Source organism: Corvus hawaiiensis, chromosome 29, assembly GCF_020740725.1.
Source record: "Corvus hawaiiensis isolate bCorHaw1 chromosome 29, bCorHaw1.pri.cur, whole genome shotgun sequence".
NCBI lineage: Eukaryota > Metazoa > Chordata > Aves > Passeriformes > Corvidae > Corvus > Corvus hawaiiensis.
The window spans coordinates 797,262-816,043 of NC_063241.1; the positions used below are offsets into that span (position 1 = coordinate 797,262).

The 18,782-nt window shown below is 57.3% G+C and overlaps 1 protein-coding gene and 1 long non-coding RNA gene across 10 annotated transcripts in view; one reads left to right on the forward strand and one right to left on the reverse strand.

Moving 5' to 3' along the window:
* The window catches only part of MEF2D (myocyte enhancer factor 2D), a 94,118-nt gene extending 78,672 nt beyond the window's left edge, over positions 1-15,446 (forward strand). For 8 of the 9 annotated variants that reach the window (XM_048289089.1, XM_048289093.1, XM_048289087.1 and 5 more), the window contains 6 exons: positions 2,551-2,607; positions 6,370-6,560; positions 6,911-6,931; positions 10,083-10,212; positions 13,290-13,536; positions 15,052-15,446. In XM_048289089.1, coding sequence (XP_048145046.1) covers positions 2,551-2,607; positions 6,370-6,560; positions 6,911-6,931; positions 10,083-10,212; positions 13,290-13,536; positions 15,052-15,382 — 977 coding nt within the window. In that variant the 3' untranslated portion in view covers positions 15,383-15,446. The remainder of the gene's footprint in view (positions 1-2,550; positions 2,608-6,369; positions 6,561-6,910; positions 6,932-10,082; positions 10,213-13,289; positions 13,537-15,051) is intronic. The other variant, XM_048289096.1, reaches the window with a different exon arrangement.
* LOC125318411 lies at positions 1,667-11,303 on the reverse strand. The gene is made up of 3 exons (XR_007200339.1): positions 11,230-11,303; positions 8,933-8,935; positions 1,667-1,678 (listed from the first exon to the last, which is right to left on the reverse strand). It is a non-coding gene; the product is annotated as an uncharacterized LOC125318411 (long non-coding RNA).
* Positions 15,447-18,782: the final 3,336 nt, after the last annotated feature.

An 18,782-nucleotide genomic window follows, 5' to 3' on the forward strand; every position in this document is an offset into this window, starting at 1 on the left:
TGGGTGGCAGGAGCATCCTGGAAGGGTTGTCGCCCCTCGGTGTGTGCTCCTGCCTTCCTGCCAGACACTGATGCCCTCTGCTTGTGCCTCGGCCCCAAACTTGAGGGCAACCTCCCCACCTTACCTAGGTCTCTTTGAGAGCTGGATCCCTGCAGGGATCTGTTTCAAGGTTGGGCAGTGCAAGATGAGTCACCCGGCGCCATTCCCGGGCTTGGGGGTGGCTGCCGGCATCCTGCTCGCCAGTGGCACTCCGGTGACATGGGACTGTTGCCTAAAAAGGGCTGTTGCGAGTCGGGCCGTGCTGGTTGCAGTTGGTCGCGGGCGATTACTCATGTGGCCCTGCTGACAGATCAGAGGAGCAGTCATTTCCAGCAGGGACCGGCGGTGGGTGGCAGAGGACAGGGTGGGGGAGAGGAGTTGTCACCCGTGTCCCCTGCAGTGGCGGGGGGGGGACAGGGACGATGTGTGAGCACGGCCCGGCTCTCCTGCAGTGTGATCATAAATAATAATAGTGTGCAGAAAGCCCCTTCCCGCTATTTTGGATGTCGCAGATGGTCTGTCAAAGTTGCCCGGGCTGCAAATGGCAGAGCTGGTGCCAGTGACCACTCGGATGTCTGAGCCCTCAGCTGTGGCCCCTGGGGCTTGGAGAGCTCCGGGGAGCTTTGCAAAGGGGGTGGATTTGGAGAGAAGGGCTGGCTGGGAGGTGCCTCCAGAAGCAGGTTGTGTGGTGGGTCAGGGTGAGCAGGAGGAATTGCCTGGCTGGGATGCAGCAGGAGCTGTGGTTCAGAGACAGCTTGTTTGCTCACTGCTCTCACCGCAGGGTCTCTGAGGTGCCTCGAAGTACTCAGGTGTCAGGATGAGGCCCCGGCCCTGCAAGACAGGGGTCATTCTGCTCTAGGACTGGTCCCAGGGAGCAGCATCTCACTCCAGACAGGGTGGCAGAGCCCTCCTCGGGCACAGGCAGCCATCGCTCTGGCTGCAGGGATCTCTTGCCCTCTTGTAGGCCCCTCAGCTGAGAACAGAAGAGGCTTCCTGGTAAAGCAGACCCCTCTGGGGGCTCGCCGTTTCCAGCTCACTCACTGCTCGTTTGAGGGGGATCATTTTGCGGTTGTGAGCGCAGAGGTGTTCCAAGTCCGGCCATCTGTGTCTCATTCACTCGCTGCCTGGGACACGGAAGAAATCCTGTTTATAGGAGCCAGGGCCTTGCATGTTAGAAAAACTCCTTTTTTCCCCCTAAATCTTTTTTAGCATTGCACCGGAGCTGGTTGTGTTGTTTCCAAAGCAAATGCACTGCAAGCACTGGGTGGGTGCCTTGGCAGTGCCTGGTGCTGTTGGCTCGGGATGGTGTGGGAGAAGGGCAGCCAAGGGGGGATGTACAGGGCTGGGTGCGGGGTTGGCATCACTCACCCAAGGTGGTGAGCCTTCTTTGGCAGCATAGGCACCAAAGTCCGGGGTGCAAGTGGGGTCCCACAGCAGGGCACACCTGCAAAATCCTGGTGGAGTCCCTTCTCTGGGACTTTGGAGGCACAGGGACGTCTGGCTTTGCATCCCCATCCCTTGAGGGGAGGGTGCTGCGGTGTCACATTTGCCACATTTAGTGGGTCACTTCACCCTTTCTCAGGCTGCGCAGGTTTTGGGACCACTGCCCTTCCCAATCCTGCTCCCATATGGGGAGCAGCTGTGCTTCCCTGCACGGCAGCAGCTCAGCCCTCTCACCCTCCTCCGGCTTTCAGGGGCTCACTGCAAGCCCAAAGCTGAGAGCCATGGGCTGCATAGTTTCTGTCTCAGGTTTCCCCATCTGGGTTGAGAAGAGCTGGGCAGTGGTTAGAGGTGGGGTTTGGCATCAGAGGCTCCTCGTTCGCCAGCCCAGGGCTCCGGGTTGACTGCGGTCGCAGCTCCGGAGCCTCTGCGCCGGCTGTTGGCTGCAATCGCCGCCCGCGGCGTGGTCAGGCAGCCCCGGCTGGGGAATAGGTGGCTTTCAGAAATAACTTCATAACAAGGCAGAAAAAGATCAAGTCTTCTTCCAGGCGAGGCAAAATGTTCTGGTTTTTGGGAATAAAAAGGTCTAGTTTTTCCCGGCCTGGTGGGGAGCGTCGGCACTTTGCAAGCACTGGGACCACGGGAGTCTGGATCGTTGTGGCGTCCTGGCAGTGTGGGATGGTTTCCATTCGGTGTGAACATTACAGGGGGGATTGTGTTTCCCGTCATGCTGCTGGGGCTCTCTCCTCCCCGGCAGCACCGGCCCCGTGTCCCCCAAAGGGGGGCTTGGAATAAAATAGCCGCAGTGTTTTCCAAGCTGCCTCCTTTGGAACAGGCTCCTGTGCACCTGGCTCCTTCCCAAAGGAAACGGATCTGCCTGGATAATGTTTCCCAACCTGATCACCAGGAATGCTGCTCATTTTGCCCAGCACTTTCTCCGCAGGAAGGCAGTCCTGCTTTTTTCCCTCTGCCTTCCTCCGTTGTGCTCCCTGCTTTCTTGCCCCCCAAAAGCAGGGATGCTCACCCTGTTTCTACATCGATGGTGATCCCAGCTCTCTGCTTGCTTTGCAGGGGCGATGCTTGGGGGAGACCTGAACAACACGAACGGAGCCTGCCCGAGCCCCGTGGGTAAGTAAGGAGCCTTTCAGCCCTGTGGCCCTGGCTCCATGTGATGCTCCTGCCCTCTGTTTCCCCACGTCCCATAGGATTTTGCTTTGCTGTTCAGCACTGCCGATCCATAGGGAAGCTCTGGGGAAGATTTTGCTGCTCTTGGCAGTGGGAGGGGTTGGCATGTGGAGCTCCAGGCCAGTGCCTTTGTTTCAGTGAAGACCCCCGTGGACAAAGAGTCTCCATCTACCCTGGATCTCGGGGAGAGCTGCAGATCAGGGAGGTGACCTGCAAAGACCAGGATTTGGGCAGCTCTGGGTTTAGCTCCTGGTGCTGCACAAAGTTCTCCGCCGTCCTCGGGTGATAAGTTAATACCCAGTTCCTCCTTGCGCTTGGGCCCTGTAAAGGAACTTCACTGCAAGTTAAAAAAGCTCATTAAGGGCCCTTTCCACTGCGAGAGCCTCAGTGCTAATGAGGTTCAGGCCTCGTGGCTCAGCTCCTCAGCTGTAAAATGCACTAACAATATCTCCATCCCCACATCTGCCTCTGCTGTCTGCAGGCTGAGGATGTTGGGCCACTGCTGGTGTAGGCACGGCCCAAAAACCAGTGACAGCCCTGGGTCCTGCTGGGAAGCAGCTGCTGCTATCGGCACTGGGCTTGGCAGTGATCCCAGCCTTGGCAGGGCGGATGCTATCCGTCCCAGGGCAAAGGCAGCCTTGCTCCTGGAGCCTGACTCCTCCCCCCTTCTGGGCCTTCATTGCAGTGGGTGTCCAGCCAACGGCACGGAGGAGGAGGAGTGTGGAATTCCACATTGCCCCACTTAAAACCAGACTGGAGCCGGGTCCCACTGGTTGTGCGGGTGGGGTTGGTCCAGTTGTGGTTCTGCAGCACCATGGCCACCTGACCATGTCTCCTGCACTCTGGCCACTCCCAGGAACAGCCATTTCCCTGTGCTGGGCAGCAGCCGTGCCAGTGCCAGAAGGATTTCTTTGCAGAGCAAAACCTGCCAGGGTGGTTTGTGGGGCAGCATTTCCCCAGCTTCTCCCAGCACCCAACACGGAGCTTTGCTGATCCTTGAGGGCAGAGGGAAGGGGCCATTGTGCCGCGGCCCCCAGGCCCCTTTGCGGCCCCTGTTCTGTGCAGCCGCCCCCATGTCAGCTGTCGGAGCAGCCATGGCGGGTGCGGAGCTTGGCAGGGCCCGTGAATGTCAGCATTGACGTCACCGGAGCATTCCCTGCGTTCCTGCTGCCACTGCAGGAAACGGGCCTGAGGAGCAGGGACAGCCCGGCTGTGGCCAGCCCCGGACCCCTGCTGTCCCCAGACCCCCGCCCTCCCTGGGGCTCCCCTCCTGGCTGAGAGAGGGGACTGTGGCTCTGGTCCTGGCTCTGGCACTGAGCTTGCAGTTTTCAAATACCTGGTACATCTCTTCCTCCTCCTCCTCCTCCTCCTCCTCCTCCTCCTCCTCCTCCTTCTCCTCCTCCTCCTCCTCCCTTGCAGTCTCTGCAGCACTGAGTGATCACCTGCTGCCTCTGAGTCATCAGCTGCGGGTGCCTCTGGCCGGATCCTGCAGCGATGTCGCTGTATCCCTGCATCCTGCCCACGCTCCATGGCGTGTGCCACCCTCAGGATGCAGCACCCGGTCCACCCCTCCTGGTCCGTGGGGGGATGCTGAGCCCTGACTGTCCCCGCTCAAATTCACACCAGGGTGGTGCAAAGGCAGCCCAGAGTGCTCCACTTTCAGACTTTTTTTGGTGGGCGCCCTTGGTTGGGAAGTCCTGGTGGGAGTGTAGCCCTTCTCTCTCTGGCTCTCAGGGGTGGCCAGATCCATGCTGGGTGGACACAGCAATGACAGCAGCAGGATTGCCCAAGGCCACCCATTTTTGGGGGGGAGTGCCAGCACTGGAACCCAAACCAGCTCCTCTCCAGCACAGGGAGCCACCCCAATGCACACCCCAGGTGATGCACAGATAACATGGTGTACCTCAAACAGGGAGTCACCATGAGAGCCCTGTGTGCATCCGTGCCAGTGCTGCCTTGGGAAGGAGAATATCAAAGGGTTTAACATTTCTTTTGGCTTTTCCATGGCCACCAGCACTGCGGGTAGCCAAGATCACGTGGGGAATTTCTGCAGCTTCATTGTTAATAAATCTGAAAGCCAGGGGCCTTGTGAGCAGGATTCCAGCAGCTCCTGGTGCACGGAGGTGCCGGGGCCTGATGCACCAGACACACGCCTTATGCACGGCTGCTCACGGTGATTTGGGACTGGGAGGACACCTTGCTGGGGACAGGAAAGCTGGACCCCTCCCTCCATCAGGGACATGGATGCCAGAGTTGCCAGCCTGCAGCAGCCCGGCCACCACGGGTGTCCCTGACAGCGGCTCCCAGGCACCCTCTGGGGCAGCACCTCCCATGCCCGCTGCCATCCGTGGGATCAGCCCTGCTCCCTGGGAGCGTGGCCATCCCCTGTGCCTGGTTCAGCCCATCACCGCTGTGTCCAGCCCGGGACAGCTCTGGGGAGGCAGCGGCTGGCGCTCGGCCCCCACGCGCTGCGGCTGCGGCGTCAGTGCCACCAGCCGCCTGCTGAAATGCAGATGCAGCGCAATGGTAGATGTGATTAATAATGCAATCAGCGACCTATTTTTCCCGGTCTAACGTGCAATGAATATGAGGGCTGAATCCTGGTGATTGCTGAACGCCTTTCTATCTTTGGGGCCTATTCATGAAAAAAAACCAACCCTCATCAGAACAGTAATCTGATCCAATTTATTCCTTTCCTGATGTTCATCAAATCTTTTCCTTTTTATTTTTTTTCTTCCTTTCCTTTCTTCTTTTTTTTCCCTTCTCTTTGCACATAAAATCCTTAAGTGGGGCAGCAGGAGGAGGAGAAGGAGGGAACCTTAGATCTTCAAAGGGGCAGTGGGAGCAGTGAACTGAGGCCTCACTCTGCCACAGCCCCTTTTCACTGCTCCAGTACCATAAAGAGACCTTAAAAGTGAATGTACCAGTAATTACCCATCTTGGCAGGGCTGCGGTACCCAGCCAAAGCACGGAAAGAGACTGGCTGCAGATCAGGCTCTGAGATTTGCTGGGTGTTACTGCAGGAACAATGGGGAGTTCCTGCAGGGTTGAGGAGCTGCCCTGAGCGCTGGGGACTCGGGCCCACTGCCTGTCCTGGCTTCATCCTGCAGGGTGAGCCTGCTGGGGTGCAGGAGGGTTTTGGGGAGTCTGGGGGGATGCAGTGCTGCTCTCTCACAAGGAGGAGCACTCATGGAGCTTGGCAGGGCCCGTGAATGTCAGTATGCCACTGTGGCACCACTCACCATGGTGTTTACCACAGCTGTGCATTCACCATGGCCATGTGTTCACCATTGTGCATTCACCATGGCCATGTGTGCACCATCACCATGTGTTCACCACCGTGCATTCACCATGGCCATGTGTGCACCATCACCGTGTGTTCACCACCATGCATTCACCATGGCCATGTGTGCACCATCACCGTGTGTTCACCACCGTGCATTCACCATGGCCATGTGTGCACCATCACCGTGTGTTCACCACCGTGCATTCACCATGACCATGTGTGCACCATCATCGTGTGTTCACCACCATGCATTCACCATGACCATGTGTGCACCATCACCGTGTGTTCACCACCGTGCATTCACCATGGCCATGTGTGCACCATCACCACTCCTTCACCACCGTGCACTCACCACCGCCGTACATTCAGCCGTCGCCATGCCTTCACCTCCTTTCTCTCTGTCACCCGTGTTCCTGCAGGAAATGGCTACGTGAGTGCCAGAGCCTCTCCAGGTCTCCTTCCCGTGTCCAATGGCAGCAGCCTGGGCAAGATCATCCCAGCCAAGTCCCCGCCGCCGCCCTCGCACGGCACGCAGCTCGCCGCCAACAGCCGCAAGCCGGACCTGCGCGTGATCACCTCGCAGAGCGGGAAGGGGCTGATGCATCATCTGGTGAGTGCCCACAGGTCTGCTGGGACTCCAGGCGGGCTGGGAGTGGGTCCCCTGCCAGCGGACAGGCTGCGGGGGCATTCGGTGCTGGAGCAGATGCAGAGGCAGGCAGTTGTTCTGTGCTGTAGTGGTGGGAACTGGCTGGGGCCATGATGGAGGGGAGATCCGAGGAGGAAGGCTTGGATTCCTGCATGCACCACCCTGGCTGGTGCAAACCCTGTGCTGGGCACCACTCTAACCTGTATGTGCCCCATGGAGGCGAGGGTGCGGTGCCAGTGAGCGCGGTCGCGGCGGGGATGGGGTGCTTGAGTTAACGGTGCCTCTCGGTTCTCTCCCTGTTCTCCCACGGACAGACCGAGGACCACTTGGCTCTGGTGAGTTCCCTGCTGAGTGTGCATGGCGGTGTGGTGGGACGTGGGCTGCTTGTCCCCTTGGTCCTGCCCTGGCTTGGCGAGGCATGGGGCACGCAGAGGGGGTGGACACTGGCTCCTTTGCTCTGTGTTGGGAATGCGGCGGGATGTAGGCACCAGCGTTATATCCAGTCCTGCTGCAGAAAGTAAATCCCAAGAAAAACACGCTTTTAGGAAAATCCCTATGGAAAAGAAGGGGCTGACGTGAGCTGCAAAGCGCCTTTTTCTCCACCAAGGCCAAAATTGCTGTGTTGGTCCCCCTGGGAAGGTCAGCCAGGGTCCCTTTGGGGACTGTGGAGCTGGGCTGGGCACTGCCACTGCCCTGGACCTGCCGATGGGGCTTCACTGGAGCCACTACAGCTACAGCACAGGAGGACCTGGCCCATTGCCAGCACATGAGAGATGGGAGTAAATCAGGCTCTTCCCATATTAAGGATATTATTTAAAGCTTGTGTAAATCCACTGGCTGGCTGGTGCACTCCCTAAACCTCCCTTGTGCATGGGGCAGTTTTCTGTGTTATTTTTATGGCTTTTTTTCCTCTCCCTGCCAGCAAAGTGAATGCCACCTTGTTTGTGGCAAAGATTCACTCTGCTCCACTGCTATTCTGGTGCAGGGCAGATGAGCCACAGGTCAGCGCAGCAAGGGAAGGGCAAGAGCTGCTGTGGGATGCAGGTCACGCAGCTGGGGAAAAGCTCTCCAAAAACACAGGAGTAAGCCAATCCCTCTGGCAGCCTGCAAGGAGACACTCTTGGCCAGGGCAAGGATGGGCCAGAGCTTTGGCAGACATGAATTCTGCTGCTCTTTGTGTCCCCAAACCCTTCTTGCTTAGTGGCCCCCTTCCAGCATCTCTGTACCTCAGTTTCCCCATGTGTGGAGGGAGAGCAGTCACTCCCCACCTCCCCATCTGCTCATTCCTGATCCCACTGCCCTTGGCATTCCCTGAGCACTGCACACTGAAGCAGTGTTGGGTAAAAATCCACTGGGGTGGCATTTGCAGTTCTATTGTTGGTCTGAGTTAACCTGCTGGGTTTTTGCCAGAAGTGAAAAACATCCTCGCCCCAACCGAGGTGGCAGGAGGGGGGTGGAGGGTGACGAAATGTGGCCAGGGTGGGACAGGGACCTTGGCGCTGCTGGATCAGGAAGGGGACTGCAGAGTGTTGTCCCTGCAGATCCCTGCTGCCTGGTGCAGATGCCCCCCTGCTCTGCTAACCTTCTCCCCAGATTTGCTCCCTCCATATTGCTCAACCTACACACCAGATCCTCTCTCCAAATGGCAGCTCCCGCCTCTTTCCAGGCGGCTGCAGGATGAGTCAGTGGCCCCTCCGCTGCGTCCCCGCTGCCCGCAGCCCCAGCCCTGCCACCCTCGGTGCTGCTCCTGCAGCTCTGAGCATGCTCTGCTCCCTTAGAGGATTCCAAGAGGTGTTCCCCCATTTCTCTGCACACTCCTAATGTGCCAGGGGCAGCAGGGTCCATTCACCCTGGGAGCATGCTGCATGGTGTGTTACCGACTGGAATGGCAGCTGGAGCGTTGTCTGTGGGCACGGGGTGTGAGTGGCACCATGTGGGGGGCAGCTTGCACACCTCCTCCTGCATGGATTGGGGTGAAAATTGGGGTGATTCCCCCAGCGCAGCTGGGGCTGACATCCCCACACTTGCCTTGTGGTGTAAAGGGGGTTTGTGGGGCTGGTACCCCCTGCCCAGCCAGTGTCTCACCAGCCCAGCCCTGTGGCACGGCCACGCTCGTCCTTGTGCCTGTGCTCTCCCAGGAAAGCTGCAGAGCCCCGAAGAGAGGGGCGGAAGGGATGGGGCTGTGGGGGCTGCATCCCACTGGGCTGGCTCAGGGTCTGGTGCAGGCAGGAGAGGGACAGGGCTGTGTCTTACCTTCCGTGAAGACTTTTTTTGCCGTGTCCTTAACCCACAGCACGGCCAAGGGTGGCTGCCAGCAGGATGCGTGCCAGGAAAACCCGCTCCTACAGCCCCCCACAGCTTTAGCAATTAGAGCCCTGGTAATCGCCTTCCCCGGGCCACAGGAGGGACCTGCGGGCTGGGCAGTGTGTGGGTGCAGGGTGAGCAAATCCTGCACAGCTGGGTGCTGTTACCCTCCAGAGGTGGCCAGGGCAGGGTTTTAGCCTCCAGCCTTGTCCCAGGAGAGTCTCCGTGGCCATGGGGAAGCATTGCACAGTCTGTGCCCAGCCCTGCAAGGCCCTGGGAGCCCTCGGTGGCACAGAAAGGCTGTTCCCTGTGTCCCAGCCAGCCTCCTGCCAGGCGTGATTTAAGCTGGGCACTGCCCCAGTCTTCACAGGGTGACGTGTGCTGGGGTGCTTCGGATTAGAGTCAAGCCTCTTGAGTCTGATTTAAATCAGATCAGCAGAGACAGCCCAGATTATCTGCCTTGTAAACAGGGCTGAATCTGACCTATAGATCCGCCCACGTAACTGCCTGGAAAACCATGGGGGGAGGTTGGTGTGCACTGGTCCAAGGGCAGAATTTTTCCACAGTGGACCTGCTAATTCCTGAGTCACCAAAACCTTGTGAGGGCACCGAGCCGGCAGGATGCCGAGCACTGGACTTCGAGTTTAGGGATGCCGGAGTCCCTTTAAAATCCTGAGGCCAATGCTCAGCATCCTCAGCTTCCCTTGAGGCAGGGGCTTGTTTTTGGCCACCAGAGCTGCAGGGAGGAGGCATCGGCTCTGTGCTGCCTCGGCTGGTCTTGGTTTGCTTTGGTCCCTTTGTCACTCCTTGGCAGCTCAGCAAGCCTCACACGCAGCCTCTGGAAAGCAGTGAGGAATTGTCGGAGGCGTCCTGCTGATATTCCCCCTCCATGCACACAGGGACATGGCTGGTCCTGGTGGGTGAAGCCCAGCCCCGGGCAGGAAGGGGACTCAAGGTCGTGACCTGCAGATGAGAGTCACAAGGTCCAGAGTGTCAGTAGCTGGTGTGGTTTGTACTTTGCTTTTTTGCAGTGTGGAATAGCCAGAAGATCAATCCTGCTTATCCCACAGTCTCCGTGCTCAGTCCCAGTGCATGCCCAGGGGGTTTTGGGGGGCCACAACCCACGAGAACGACTGATTCTAACCATCTGGGCTTTAACTCCCTCCCTGTTTGCTCCCGCAGCAAAACACACAGCGGTTGGGTGTCTCTCAGGCAACTCACTCTCTGACCACACCAGTTGTTTCCGTGGCGACTCCGAGTTTGCTGACACAGGGGCTGCCCTTCTCGGCCATGCCCACAGCGTACAACACAGGTAAGACATGGCCAGGGCAGAGCTCTAACACAGGTCAGACGTGGCCAGGGCAGAGCTCTCGGATGGGCCAGTTAACCCGAGAGGGAAGTGTGGTGCTGCAGGCACGTGCCTGGTGCTCCCCGAGCAGCTGCAGTGGTGCTCGTGGAACTCGCCACTGCAAGACCTGGTGGAATCCAAGGACTCCACAGGCTTAAAATCAAGGGGAAACTCATTATATTAAGTGGTGAGAACTCATTGTCATAGCCAGAAGGGCTGTGAGGGCTGATGTAGCCATTGCACTGTGCAAGTGGATGCTAATTACAGCTACACCCATCCCCGGGCTCTTGAGAGCTCAGGGGATGTCGTAATAGGGGCTTAATGACAACAAGCATAGGCCCCCAAAAGTTTGGGAAGAATGCAAACCAGCCTGTTCATAGGCCCATCTGATTTGGGCTGGTGGATTGAAATCAGCCCGAGGCGACAGTGACAGCACACTTGCCCAGACAGAAGGGTCGTTCATCCGCCACCTGTCAGACCTCCACCAAGACTTTGAGGACTTGCTGGCTGCCTATGTAACTTGCTCTGGCTCAGAGAAAAGTTTGCAAAAATGTAAAAAGCTGCTTGTCTGGAAGAACCCAGAACTGGCATGTTGGGAACTCCCTCTCCTAATTAGTAGGTGTAACCCCGAAGATGCCGGTTGTGCGTGATGAGGCTCCTCTCCCTGCGTGACCATGCGGTTCACCAGCCAGGCTGGGCACAGCCAGAGTACCCAAAATAGGTTTTAATTGAGCCCTGTGCCGCTGCTCAGGGTGGAGGGGCCTGAATTTCGGCTCTCTGTAGTTATTTTTTCTCACAGCTGACCATGGGTAGAGCCGTGTTCCTGCCCAAGTGCCGGTGGTGTCTGTGCTGAGGTGTTTGCTCTGGGGGTGAGTGTGGGGGGCACCACTGCAGGGTGCAAACTCTGAACCTGGCAGTTCCACCAGAGCTGCCCTGTTAATTGGATGGGAATTGTCTTGATTTGTGAAGGGTCTGGAGCACAAGGAGCTGAGGGGGTTCAGCCTGGAGAAAAGGAGGCTCAGGGGGACTTTCTCACTCTCCAGAACTCCCTGACAAAAGGGGGCAGCCAGGTGGGGATCGGCTCTGCTCCCAGGTAACAAAGGGCAGGACAAGAGGAAACGGCCCCAGGTTGTGCCAGGGGAGGTTTAGGTGGGATACTGGAGAAAATTTCTATGTGGAAAAGGTGTTCAGGCTTTGGAACAGACTGTCCAGGGCAGTGGTGGTGTCACCATGCCTGGAGGGATTTAACAGACGTGTGGCTGTGACACCTGGGGACATGGGTTAGTGGTGGCCTTGGCAGTGCTGAGGGAACAGTTGACTCGGTGATCTTGGATGGCCTTTCCAACCCAAATGATTCTGTGATTCTGTGATGCTGCAGAAGTGATCATGGCATAGGTGGCAGAGGAGTGCAGATGCCCTGAGCAAACTCCCAGCCTGGAGCGTTGCCACTTGTTCTTCCCAGGACTCACCTGTTAATTGGGTGGATATTATCTGGATTTCAGGCTGTGTGTGTGCTGCAGTTGTGCTGAGCTGCCCTCTGGCCAGAGTTAAGTGCCCTTTCCTGTGCTAGCTCTGCCACCAGATTCAGTCAAACCTGACCATTCCCAGCTCTGTGATCTGGGGTGGCTCCAGCTCAAGCCCTGGTGGGGGCTGCAGGGGCAGCCACTGTCAGCAGTGAGTGTCAGGAGCTCCCAAACCAGAACAGCCGGTGCAGGGGGTGGAGGATGGTGTGGAGCAGGGAACCCGCTGCCAGGACATCGGGTGGGGTGTGCCGGGGATCCGCCGGTGGCGTTGGCAGCAGTTCAGCACCGGCACAGCCACCTCTGTGTGTGCTGCAGGGGTGGGGACAGCCGAAACCACGAGACACCCAAAACTGGAGAGGAAGGGGGAGGAGAGGGTGCGAGGAGGGTTTGATGGGTGTCTGTGTCAGGGGCTGACATGGCTGACCAAGGTTTGACCATCTCCTGAAGGAGCAGCACCTTCCTCCCTGGCTTTCACACCCTTTGTGAAACTCCCCCCTGATACCAGGTGCTCCAGTGGCATTTTTGATGCTCCCGAGGTTCTGCATGGGAAAGGCGTTGCCCTGCAAGTGGGGAGGGGCCCCGGGGCGTGGGGTGCCCGTAGGGAGGGGACACGGTGACAGCTCCGTGTCCCCATGGCAGGCGGGGAGCGCCCCCTGCTGCCACCCGGGACACTGCGCGCGTGGGGCCGTGCCAGGCGTGGGTGCGGCTGTCCCAGGTACGCCCCAGGCACAGGTGAGGGTGCCCCGGGCACAGGTGGGGATGCCTGAGGTACGGGTGGGGCTGTCCCGGGCACGGGTGAAGGTGCCCCAGGCACAGGTGGGTGTCAGCTGCCAGGGTTCGCTGCCCCGGGAGAGGAGGAAGTGTGTCCGTGCATTGTCCGCCTAGCTGGAGGTGGCTCTGGGGGTGTCTCGCATGCCCGTGGCCCTTCCTGCGGGGAGCCAGACATGGCTACATCACGGGGCTGCCCTGGCCACTGCTGTGCCTGGGGGCAGGGCCACTGGTGGGTGTTGTGGGGGGTGGAGGATGGAGGTCCTGCCAGCAGCTCATGCCTTGAGGGTGGAAGACAACTGGATGTAAGGAGGAAATTGTTTACACTGAGGTTGGTGAAGTGGTGGCACAGGTTGCCCAGCAAAGCTGTGGCTGCCCCATCCCTGGAAGTGTCCAAGGCCAGGTTGGACAGGTCTTGGAGCAACCTGGGTTAGTGGAAAGTGTCCCTGCATGTTGGACTAGATGGCCTTTAAATGTCCCTTCTGTGGCACTTACTTGACGTAGTGTTTGGTCATAGGCTGGACTGGATCTCTGAGGTCTTTTCCAACCTAACTGGTTCTGTGATTCCAAGGCAGGCCATTCCAAGAGGTGTGTCCTCTGGCCAGCATCCCTGTGCCCATCACAGCACGAGCCGATGTTCCATGCATTGTGTGTTCGTGTCTCTTGCGGGTCTCCATCCTCTCTCAGTGCTTGGGGCACTGCAGGGGCAGGTTTGACATTGAAGTGACTGCAGGGCTCTTTCCCTTCCAGATTATCAGCTGACGAGCGCTGAGCTATCCTCGCTGCCGGCGTTCAGCTCACCTGGAGGGCTGTCCCTTGGCAACATCTCTGCCTGGCAGCAGCAGCAGCAGCAACAGCAGCAGCAACAGCAGCAGCAGCAACAACAACAGCAACAGCAGCAGCAGCAACAACAGCAGCAGCAGCAGCAGCAGCCGCCGCAGCCGCAGCAGCAGCCGCAGCAGCAGCACCTGGTCCCGGTGTCACTAGGAAACTTAATGTAAGTGACACAAGGGGCCACTCAGCCGAGGTTGGAAAAGCAAAGAGGGAAATGGGGAATTCCTCTGAGGGTGCCAAACCTGCAGAGCCCCAGCCATGACTACTCCCTGGCTTCTCCAGACTCCCAGTGTCAGGCCCTGGTGGGTCCATGCTGGGGACAGGAGCTGTGTGCCCACCCAGCAGCTGCTTGTGAAGTTTGGGGATGTCCCTGTTGCTGTAGGAGTGACCCAGAGTCCCTGGCTGAGATCAGAGTACTTGGGGATGCTCAGAGAGCCTCGTCCTCCTGCCTGTCCACAGTGGGATTGGTCCCTGCACTCACATGGGGGGAGCTGAGAACCAGCCAGAGGCAGTGTTAGATGGGATGGACATTGCAGGATAAGGTGTCTGGAATTGTGCCCTGCTGGTATAGGAGGAAGGTGGCTTTTAGTATTGCAAATAGATTGCTTTGCTCCAGGGCAGAAAATACAAGCACTTGCATCTTAGAGCAGGTTTTCTGAAGTGGATCTGCTTTTAGTCTGGAATAAAGCATCCACACACAGAATTAGTCAAAATAAAGATTTAAGCAACTTGCCTGTGATCACATTGAGACCATGGGACAAAGAGAGGCAGAAACTGAAGAGGAGGGTCAATGACTTAGCCCCAGTCACTGAGTCAAAGACTCTGACGTTTCCACCATGAAGTGCCAGATGGATGCATGGAGAGATGAAGGGGGGATGAATAGAGGACTGGAAGGATAGATGGACAGATGGAGGGATGGGATAGATAGATGGGTGGAGGAATGGACGGAGGGGTGGATGGATGGATCGGGTTTTTGTGTAGGAGTTCAGTGCATTTCCTCACTGCCTGGTGCATGTTTTCCAGGCAGGGCAGGCAGCAGATTCCTCAGTAGCTGCCTGGACCTCCTGCGCCAGTGGGGCTGTAGGATGTGTGGAAAGCCTGGACAAAATTTTGTGTTGTGGTAGAGGCTGAGGAGGTTCCCAGTTTTGAGCAAAACCACCTGGCTGAGCCCTGTGCCGGGTCCGTGCAGCCCACAGGGATGCTGGGGCAGAGCTGTAGAACACCCATGGGACAGGGTGTCACAGCCTGTCCCTCTTCTCTGTGTCACTGCTGCGGGATGGGGGGTGGGATTGGGGCTGGATCACAGGGTGCTGGGGAAGGAGGGATGCTGCCCACAGGGTCTGATCCCAGCTCGGCCATGATGCGTCCTGGTGACTATACAGGTTATGAATTCTGGAGTCACAATTCTGGTTCTCAAGTCGTAATTCCAATTATGAATCCAGATTAATAATCCAATCAGGTTTATAATCATAGGTTCATTCATCTGTACTGTGTGCAGGTTCTGAATTCTGTGGACTGGAGGGTAAAAGGCCACCAAAAAGATAATAATGAGAGATTTCCCATTATTTCCTCCTCCATCTTTTTCCCCCCCTTCCTCCCCTTCTGCTCTCCTCCTCCTCCTCCTCCTCCTCCTCCTCCTCCTCTCCCAACCTCTTCCCCTCACCTTCTGGATGCCCAGACAAGGGAGTCACTTGTCCCACACCACCACTTTGACTGTCAACACCAACCCCAACATCAGCATCAAGTCGGAGCCCGTCTCGCCCAACCGGGAGAGGAACACTGCCACCCCGCTCAGCACCTTCCCCCACCAGCCCCGGCACGAGCCCACCGGCCGCTCGCCCGTCGACAGCCTCAGCAGCAACACCAGCTCCTACGAAGGCAGCAGTGAGCGGGACGATCCCGCCCGCCCCGATTTCGGCTCATCCCTGGGCCTCCTGCGACCCACCAGCGAGCCCGAGGGGGAGAGCCCCTCCGTAAAGCGCATGCGGTTGGATACCTGGGTCACATAACGGGTCCCCGCCGTCCCTGGGAGCGCCGCCGGCTCCAGCAGGGCCACGGGGAGGGGGCGGGAGGGGCGGGGGGGGCACAGGGGCGAAACGGGTGATGGGGATGGGCTGGGGTGGGGGGAAATTATCATAAACTGCCTGAGAAATAGCTTTAGGATTTTGTAGGCATTCATTCTAGCGCAGCAGGCGACGCACGCAGTACATACGGCGCTCCTCAGCCGCGGGCTCGGGAACGGCCAGGTGTGTGGGATTGGGGGGCTGGAATGGAATATCCGTGTCCTCACCAGAAACAGCAGCCCCTGGCGATGCTCCCCCGCAGGCGGGCGGGCCGGGCACTTGGTGCCCACTGGCTGGCGAGACCCCCTGGGAAGTGGGACCGTATCCCTAAGGCAGAGCGCCTGCGGCAGGATGGGCTCTGGGGGGAGACGGGGCACAGAGCACCCCCAAAATGCACCTTCCTGGCCGTTCCCGGGTGTTCCTGGGTCCATGTGCAGGGAGGGGCAGTTCAGGCATGATCCAGCTCTCCAGAAGCTTAAAGGGCTTTGGTAGGCACAGGTTTTCTTCCAAAAAGGTTTTCCGTCACCAATTTTCCTAAACCAGCTGGGAAGGGAGGCAGAGGGCGGCTCGGAGAGCCCAGCTTCGATATGAAACAGGGAGCAGCCACATCCAGAGCCTGCTTGAGGCTCCTGGATCCTGGAAAGCTGCATCAGGGGAGTAAGAGGCAGACTTTTAAGGCTTAATCCCGTTTGCATGAGAAGTAGATGCAGACAGCACCCTTCCTACCAGAGCAGGGAACTGCACTGTTTTTGACCAGGGTCATTGGAGCACCGGGGTTCCCATTCCCCAGGAATGCTTCGCCTCCACCTGGCACAGCAGGTGTGTGGAGAGGGGATGCATTAGCGCTGGTTTTCAGAGCATATTGTGGATTTTAGCAACCAACATCCATAAAAGCATTTTAAAAATGCATTCCCATTCCACATGTGCCAAAGCTTTAAATCAGGAAAACGAGAAGAAATGATTTTTTTACTGAAGGATGCAACTGAAGTAATGATCCTAATGAGATTTTGCCTGAAGGTTTCTAGGCCTCAAAAGGCAATGGTGAGCTGTGTGGAAAATCTGCTTGAGCCTTGAGCAGTGATTTAGTGGAAGGAAAAAGGAAAAAACCAAGGAATTTCCTCATGTTGCCACTTGTTCTGGCAGTTTCCCAGGAATGGGTGTCAGCACCCTGATCCCAAAATGCATCAGCCTGCTCATGGTTGGAGGGTTTGGAGGAGAAGGGACCATTCCTGGCTGGCACAGCCATTAGGGATGGGCTTTCTCCCTGCAGGCGCTCTCCTCAGGGATGCCGGTCCCCCGTCCCCCTCCCAGCCTGCTGCCCCGTCACCCTGTGCAGGGACACCCCAGCCCCACTCACCCCTGGGCTTGCAGTCCCAAACTGGCACAAAACCTGCCCGGATGCCACCTTTGCCAGGCTTTGGCAGCTGGAGCCTGGCTGGCCTTGGGGGGCCGTGGAGGAGCTGGGAGCTGCCTTGGGTTCAGCTCTGCCCTGAGCCAGAGGAAAGGGAGAGGAGCTGAGTCACGGTGGGATTTATCCCCCTCCTGGATCCCTCTGCCAGGTGTCAGCAGCCAGCTCAGCCTTGGAATGAGGCGGATGGGATAAAAACGTCCCGGGATGAGGGCAAACCAGAAGCAAATGTATGGGGTTTTATAAACTTTTCCAAACCAAGTTTCTAATTGGAAAAACAAGACTGATGATTATTGTGAAATGAGCAGGGTCGGCCTAGAGGGAGTGGTTGGAGGAGGAGAGGAAATCCTTCAAAATTGGGTGAAAATTAGTAGCTGTTGGTGTGTGGAGGCCCGGCGGAGGGATCAGGGTGGTGGGTGCTCAGCGGTGCCGGTGTTCTGGGTACCCGCTCCTCACCAACATCCTGCTTGTGGATCAAGGCATGGAGACACTTGCCAGATAAAATCCCCCCCTCCAAACCTCAAAATACCAAATTGCTGCCACAGAGGCTTTCCCAAATGATGGTTTTACTCTTTTTCAATGATAAGATTTGGAATTCCCTCTCCTGCTCCCATGCTCCAGAAAGGCCTTGGGTAGGCAAGAGGAGCCCCGTGGTGGTAGGGAAACCCTGGCAGGTTTTGTGCAGTTAAATCCCCCCCTGTCTCCCCTCCCCGAGCCAAACCACGCGGGTGCCACCGTGTGCCAGGGACACGCTCGGGTCTCACCTCCAGAACGCCGGCGCGGCATTGGCGGCAGAAGCGGATCTCCTTCCCTCCATCTCTTTGTCCTGTGGGAAGCGGGAGAGATGCTGCGGACCGTGGTCTTCCTCGCCCATGCTGACGCCCTGACCTGGCGATGCCGGACGCACCGGACGCGCACCTGAGCTCTTTGCACGGCCTTGCTTTGGAAATTAGGCGGGATAACGACGTCTCATCGCTCTCGTTTTGTATTTTATTTTTTTTTTCTTCGCAAAAAGAAACTCAACCCAACGAGCCGGGGTCTGCCCCACTGGGAGCGGTGCGGCGGGAGGGCCCAGCAGAGCGGCTTGCTCCAGACACCCCGGCGAGGAGGCGGCAGCAGAGACCCCCCGGCACTCGACGCCGTCGGTGCAGAGCAACCCTGAGGGGGGGGAAAAACCAAAAAAACATTTTTGCTCATTGACTTCATGCCCTGACTCCCAAGTTCACACTTCTGCCTGGAAGCTGAGAGCCTGGAAAACACAAAATCCAAGACACAAACGCTCTGGGTTACGTAGTTTAGATCTGCCTGGCGGGGAAGGCGCCAGTGCTTGGGCGCCGTTCCGGGCTGGGCCGAGCGGATCTGCAGCAGCGCGGCCGCGGGACTCGACGATCCCTGGGCTGGTGCCACGGGCAAGTACGGCTCGTGGGGAGGCGGGGATGCCCTGGGTCAGACACGGCGTTGGCTTCACGTCGCAGTGGAAGGGGTTTGGGGGCTGTTTGTCGGGGTCTTTATTTTGTTGGGGGCTTGGGGTTATTTTATTATTATATTCTATTTTTTTTTGTCCAGGTCATTATCCTTTATTTCCCCCCAGACTGTAGTATCTGGTAAACTCCTCCTAATTTTCAAAAGACAACGAGAAGAATGACAATCTAAGAAACCAACACCCTCCTTTGTGCTTCTATAAATATGTTCTGATCTAATTTTATTTCTCGTGCTCATCTGTACTGTTGACAGTTACAATTGTGTATAATTTTTTTTTTAATTTGGAATTTTTGCTTTGTATAGGGTTTAGTTTTAAAATATATATATATTTTCCATTTTTTAAAAAGGGGTGTTGCAAAAAAAAATTGCACGATTTAAACAACGATAGTTAAAATGCTGCAGTTTTTAGAGATGTGGAAGCAAAATGGAGCTTATTTATTCTCAAAGGCTATAAAG